The following is a 7,723-nucleotide window of genomic DNA, read 5'->3' on the forward strand; positions in this document are numbered from 1 at the left end:
GAAACAATGTACATATGATGAATTGTAGAATTAGGTTCTTTTCTCAACTTTGTCATATTAAAATATTAAAAAAATACCAACCTTTGATATTCTTTGTTTTGATTATTACCACACCATTTTTTAATTAAAAACTCATTGGGTAACACAATTTATTAACAATAGTTCTTTAAACGAATTCATTATTCTTATTTAAATCCAAATACATTTGTATATGAGTATTCATGTATAAAAAATTTCATAATAAAAGACCACAAAACTGTCGTACATTAGAAAATAGTCGTACAAGTTGTTTTATGGATTTTTCTTGATAAAGTCGGGTTATTATTTTTTCAAAACCCATTTTCTACCTGATTATTAAGTCAAATTTTATATATGAAAAAATAATCCAGATTTTTTGGTTTGTTTAATACTAAAATCACAAGTGTACGACAATATTCTGTTTGTCTATGTAAATTAATATAAGGTGTCTTATTTAAAATTGATTACACAAAAAATATTTATTATCGATTAACATCACACTTGTGTTTATCAAGTGATTTAATATTAACACTTTCATTTTTATCAATATGTAAAACAATATTTATACATTTCCTAACAATAGTTATAAATCATTTAAAAATAATCATTATAATTATATTCCAATAACAAATTAAACAATTGATTCTATCAATTGTTTAATTTGGATGATTAAATATTAAAACTTTTCGTATTTTCATGTGTAAAAAAATAATTTGAGACTGGAACATAAAATACCATGATTAATTTTTATCATTAAAACAGACAATTTTTAGAGTTGAAAACAATAAATTTGTTTATGTTCAGTATATTGTATCATATATAATAATAACTATTATGTGTAATAATATTTTTATAAAATTTAGAAACGATGACTTTAAACAAAAATGACAAAAAACATTAATATTTGGTTTTTTAATTGATTTTAAAAATTGCTTTTTAATTATATACATTTTATTTATTAAGTGATTGTGTTTTTAATCATTTTTAAAACATACAGTTAAAACAATATTGAAAATAAACAGAGAATTATTTTTGTTGAGTTGAATTAAATAACATTTTAACTCAAATCATTAATTAGATAAATAATATAATTGAAAAAATATATAAGACAGAATTAATAGATAATAACATAATTTTTCAGAGTATTGTTCTTAAAAAGTTAATTGAATAACACAAAAAAGAAAGATATTTGAAAAATCTTTATATTATTCAATGAAAATTGTTTATGTTCTGTTTTAACATTTAAAAATTATCACTGGTATTTAATTTTGAGACCAAATTTTATATTTTAAGTTGATTAAACAACTTAAAATATGATACGTGTAATGAAATACAACATTTAATTTATATGTTATAATTGATATTATTTTATCACTAACTAATAGGTTGAATATATATATATATATATATATATATTTCAATTTAGGACAAATAAAAAAATTATAAAATATTTGTATCTTTGATTAAAATTAAATTTGTAAAATTCACATGTTAAAAATAATTTACTATTAAGGTTATTCGAAAATGTTTTAACACTATATTAAAAACAAGTTCTACTAATTTTAAAAATGGCCTATGATAGTCAATCAACTGTTTATTTTAGTATTGATTGAAATTAATTCTTTAAATACTAATTATAATAAGATGATGTATTTAGAAAAACATCTAATGTGTTTGACAAAAAATAACAACAATATTAATACAAAAATCAAATTTATTCAAATTTTTTAGTTTATTAAGAAATAATGTTTGGTGTAAAATTTCTAAATGATCAAATAAAATAAAAATATCATGTTTGTTTAATTATCTAAGTTGTTATAAATAATTAAATAATTTTATATATAATATCAATTTAATTGTTTAAAATTTTTCATTTGAATAAAGTTTAGGATTTAAAATCAGAATATATACATTGATGTAGTTTGAATGATGTAAATTATTTGAACATAACAGTTTTTTTGATATAAAAAAATATTTTAATTCTATTTGTATTTGAAAATAACATTTGGTTTATTTTAGCTTACAGATGTTTATTACAATCTACTCGTTATATCTAACAATATACCACCGATTGTATATATTATTTCATTTAATTAAAACTAATGATCAATCTTACCTTTTATTTATTAATTACATTTAATTTTTAATAATTTAAATTCAAGCACCCCAAAACTTCAGTAAAAAAATATTTTAATCGTTTTTTTGAATTTTGAATTCACATACAATAAAGTTTTAATTAATTTTGAGGGATAAAAATATCAATTATTGTTAATTCTCAAAGAAAAAATGTTATGTGTTATTTTTACAGTCAAAAACGTCTGTTTGTCGTGAATTTAACAGTAAAACGCATCTATTTGTTGTAAATGAGTGAATTTTGTACATAAATCTTTTTATTATTATAGTTCATTTTTATTAAAAAAATTGTTTTTAATTCAACAAAAGTTACATGTTCAAGAACAAAATATTCAATTGTCGTACATTGAAATGATTGGCTTGTTGTGCAACAAATAATAAGTTCAACATTTATATTCACAACATTAGATGTTTTTGACTGTACATTGATTTTATTCTTTTGTATATTTAAATATATAATAATAAACTTTATTAAATCACTTATGATTATATAACATTTTTTGTTAAGTTATGTGGTTATTTAATTTCATTAAACAGTTGTATTTGTATTTGAATTTGTTGTTTTTTGTTTTAATATACTTATTTTTGAATAAACTTGTTAATTATCAATGTTAATTTTGGATTGTAAACTGGAAATAAAAAGTCTGTACTCGATATAATTCTTTTTTGTGTGTTTTTTTTAATATTTTTTGGTAAAACGAATAATTAACAGAATAAAATACATTTAAAAAGAGAAAAACACAGAACATAAAAAACTCATAAATTTTTTAAAAAAGAAAAATAATTATTTTTTAGATGAAAATTTTAAAAGAGTGGAATTGAGTTTTAAAAAGTGGTAAAAAGTGGTTGAGTTTGGCAAATTGTCAAAGAACTTTTTTATTAAACAATGAAACCAGTAATGAGGACGCGAGAAAGTAAAATGTGTGATAAACTCCGTCATCAAAAATTAAAAGACGCATGCACGGATTTGATTAATGGAATATCAATAACAAAAGTTTCAACTTCAAGACACCTTTCGAAAAGTACAGTTCATTCATTAAAAGTTAAGTTGAATGAAAATCCACAATTTATTCCAAAATTAACAAAAATGGGAAGACCACCAAAAATCACAAAGGACGCTATGAAAAACGTCGAAATGTCAACGATAATCAATCCACAATCAAGTAGTCATAAAGTTGGGATGGAAATTGGTCTAAGTGCAACAACAGTTAATTCTATACGCCACGAATTAAAATTTCATTATGGAAAAGCGATCAAAAGACCATGTTTAACAGATAAACATATTGAATCACGATACACATTTTGTAGAAAACAGCTGTGGCAAAAGAATATTAATAAATGGACAAGTTGTGTCATTATCTCAGATGAAAGTCGTTTCTGTCTTCACTCCGATGGTATGATGATGTGGAAACCTTGGGGATATCACCCAGATACAATTTTTGAATCGACTCCCAAATATGACCGCTCTGTAATGGTCTGGGGAGCAATTGCAAAGGATTTCAAAAGCAAACTTGTCTTCTGTTCCAACAGACTCGATTCAGCTAAATATTTAGACATTCTAAAAGAATCGGGAGTTTTTGATGAAGCTGTTGAAAAGTGGGGACGAAAAAAATTTGTTTTTCAACAAGATGGAGCTCCTTGTCATACTTCAAAGACGACATTAACAAAACTACAGGGAATGGGCATCAAAGTACTTCAAAAATGGCCTGCTAACTCACCTGATCTAAGTCCCATAGAACATCTATGGTCGATAATGGAAAAGAAAATAAGAGAAAAAACAAAAGTGTTTGAAAATGAACAAAAATTAAAAGAAGCTTTATTGCTTGTATGGGATGAAATCCCGATACAAACAATCAACAATTTGATTGAATCTATCCCAGAAAGATTCAAATTGTGTTTGAAATCAAAAGGTGGGTTTATTGGTGACAAACTTTAATTATTAAAGTTAATAAGGTTTGTCGTGTGGAACGTATAAAATTTGGGTAATTCAGCTTAACTGTTGCATAATTCCCACATTATTAGATGATTCTATTTTTGAATTGATTTTGGTTGTTATAAAAGTGTGTACTTCGAAATAAAAATTATGAAAAATAGATTTGAATCTTAATAAATATCGGGAAAATACTCTAAAATAAACAAATTGATTAAAAATGGTACACACTTTTTATTTCCAGTTTATATATATAATAAAGGGGTGTTACTTAAATTTGTGTATGGTCCTACAAATTTCAACTGAAATTGTATTTTTACTCTATAAGTAAAATATTTTAATTGTAACACATTATTTTATTTATTTTATCTAAGTTGGGGGTTTTTAAATATAAAACTATATAAAGAATGTATTTATTATATTTTTATTATATCAATAAATAATAATCAACAAGTATATAAAGTTTAATGTGGTCTTTTTTAAAAATTGAAGTGATAAAATCAAATTTGACAAGTCAAACACATCTTATCAATTTGTTATTATCAATGTTTTTGAAAAAGTTTAAAATGTTTGACAATGAAATTACAAATAAAAAGTGTTGTCTTTTATTATTAATTAATAATTTATAACAATTTTTTAATCAAGAGAATTCTATATTAATACTTAGTTAGTAGAACCAAACTTTCAAAACATCCAAGCTTCAAATTGTATAATGATAATTTATAAAAAGGTTATACTTTGATTTTTTTTGATTTATTTATCTTAAATTGAAAAAGCTTATTTAAATCATATACACATTATAATACTTATATGTACACTTACTTATTCCTAGTTTATAGATTTTTGAATATTTAATGATTAAAAATGAATTTATAAACAACAAACATTGATCAAAATACGTGATAATGATAGTTCTTTCATTAATTGCCTTAGTTGATGTAATACAGCATTTTTATTTTGTGTGATAAATAATCAATTCATTTAAAATTAATTTATTTTATTCGACAACAATTGATATGTTTTTTGTAAACTTTGATGTGTTTATTATGTTTTTATATGCCAAAATATCATTAAAATGTTTTTGTTTTTAAAAACAAAAACTTTACACAAGAAAAAATATAAAAATTATAACGGAAGAAGAGCACACATATTGAAAAAAGTATTTAATTGTGTTGATTTTGTTTTGCCAATAATTTTAAAGGACCGAATTATTCATGATATATATAATACGAAACATTAAAATATATTAGTCATAGTAAATAAATTTTAAATTATTTGAATGATTCTTTTTCTGGTTTCATTAGGGATTCCCATCTTTTTATCCATTAAATACCTGCTTTAAAAAATCAAAAACACATAAACAAATGTTTCTGTATTTTATTCTCATAAACAAAAAAAGTCATAAATGACTATTTAAGTCGTCTTCACTTTATTTTCATATTCCAATAAGGAATATATGGTAAACAACAATTAGTTGATTGCTAATGATAATTGTATTAATGGCCATACTCACCATATACATTAATGATCAACATTATTACACTTTCATCACAACATCATCATTAATTATGTAATTACAAGTAAATATTCAAATATCAAACCAGATGGTATTTAATTCTCTACAAAAATCAAAACATCATTATTTACTCAAACACAAAATATTATTCAATTTATTTTTTTCTCAAAATTATTACGTACTCAATTCGTTGCTCTTTTATTATCTCATTTGGTGTTTTTGTAATGTATTATAATATATGAAAATTATATTCAACAAGTGTGTCAGTCCAAATATTGATTCGTAAATTCTAAACTACAAGTTTGTTTGTTAACATAGAAAAAAAGATAATGAAAAATTCAATTGTAGGATTAAGTGGATCTAAGAATGTATTTCTAAAAAAATTAAGAGAAGTCAGAAATGATTTCTGTGTTGTAAGAGGTTATTTGTGTTGTTTTGAAGTTATTCGTTTTAATCGAAATAATTTTTTGTGTAATAATTTAAAATTGTTTCATCCCAGTTCATATTTCTAAAAATAATCTAGATGTCGTATTTTTAACATGTTTTAATTTTGGAACTGATCTGTTAATTAATTGAATAATATTTAACAATTTATTTGTTCAGAAAAAAAATAAAAATTGTCTGTTTATTTATAAAATGCTCTATTTTTAAGAGTTGCGACCCGATTTTGTGGCCTAAAAAGATTTGGCGCATCCATAGTAATTTGGGATACCCTGGTTGGTTAATAATCGCTTTTTTTAATTAACTTTTAAACCTTTGTTATTTTAACATGTTTTAAACAATTATTTTATAAATATACTAACAAGATAAAATTAGAAATAATGGTACATTTATCAATACTATTGAAAACTACATATTAGTTAACTTATTCAACATGTTTTTAAAAATTATTATAAACTTAAAAGTATTTATTATTAGTTTATTACAAATAATAAAAACAAAATTTTATTACGAATAAAATAGAAGGGATACATTCTTCTTATGAGATTTTTTGATATTTTTCAAAGAGGTTTAAAAAATTCAGTTTTTAACAAAATATTTACATTTCCCATATATTACCATACAAATCCACCAACATAACAAAAGGAAGTTTTAAAAGAGGGATAAGTTAAAATGTCTCTTTATTAAAGCAAAAATAAATTATCTCAAAAAATAATAATTTTATTTCGTCTTGTATTAATAAAAAATATACTATTAAATAATAATTAAATTTTAATAATATATTACAAATTGCATTCGATAATTTAATATCTAACCCCACAACCTATTTAAAGAAATCAAATATTTTTTTAAACATTCATTGTAATGGTCGACGCATATCCAAACCCAAACTACGTTCCACCTCAGAATTACGAACAACCGCCTCCACCAATGTACCAAGACCAACAAAATTATCAACAGCAAGTCCCTATGTATCCACAACAACCAATGCAACAAATGCCAATGAACCCTCAATATCCAACACCAATTGTAGATGTTAATGGAGAAAATAAAACCGATGAAATTTCGTCGGAAGTGAGAGACAAAGAAGCGAGTTTAATGAACACAACAACAATTATGATGATTGTTGGGATGTTCGTTCCGTTGGTTATGTGTATTGGATGTTGCATGATTAAAAACCCACAAACTCGACCTCTCATTATGAGAAAAACGCAGATGACTGTTATGTCGATTATGCTTGGATTTGTAAGAGGTTTCTTTTTGGTGTGGGTTCTAATTGTCGTTATCGTAGTGTCTGTCAATGTCACAAGAGATCCCTTCCCAGAGACACCGTATTAAATGACTGTTTTTGAATTGTTATTAATTCATATTAATTTAATTTAAATTTAAAATATTTTACAAATTAATGGCGTATTAAAATAAATGTGATACTTAATTGTTGTAATTTAATGTTATTAGTGTAAGATTTAAAAAATATTAAAGAAGTTATTGATAAATCAATTAATAATTATACCATATTAATTCTAGGGATGAAGTAAAATTCATTTTACCTGTTTACCAAAAAAGAGAAAAAATTGGTAAAATATTTCACCAATTTACGATCTCAAAGATCCCTATATTTTAAAAAACATTTTTATTAAAAATCAATAAAGTAATAACAAATTGCAATTAAAAACAGTTAATTC

General features: G+C 22.9%; 1 protein-coding gene across 1 annotated transcript; it reads left to right on the forward strand.

Moving 5' to 3' along the window:
• Positions 1-6,902: 6,902 nt before the first annotated feature.
• EIN_077610 (hypothetical protein) lies at positions 6,903-7,376 on the forward strand (the record flags this gene model as incomplete). The annotated part of the gene is made up of 1 exon (XM_004182884.1): positions 6,903-7,376. One exon carries the CDS (start codon positions 6,903-6,905, stop codon positions 7,374-7,376), a length of 474 nt encoding a protein of 157 aa, XP_004182932.1.
• Between the last annotated feature and the right edge of the window lie 347 nt (positions 7,377-7,723).

This window comes from Entamoeba invadens (assembly GCF_000330505.1).
Source record: "Entamoeba invadens IP1 unplaced genomic scaffold scaff_1105074725877, whole genome shotgun sequence".
Classification (NCBI taxonomy): domain Eukaryota; phylum Evosea; order Mastigamoebida; family Endamoebidae; genus Entamoeba; species Entamoeba invadens.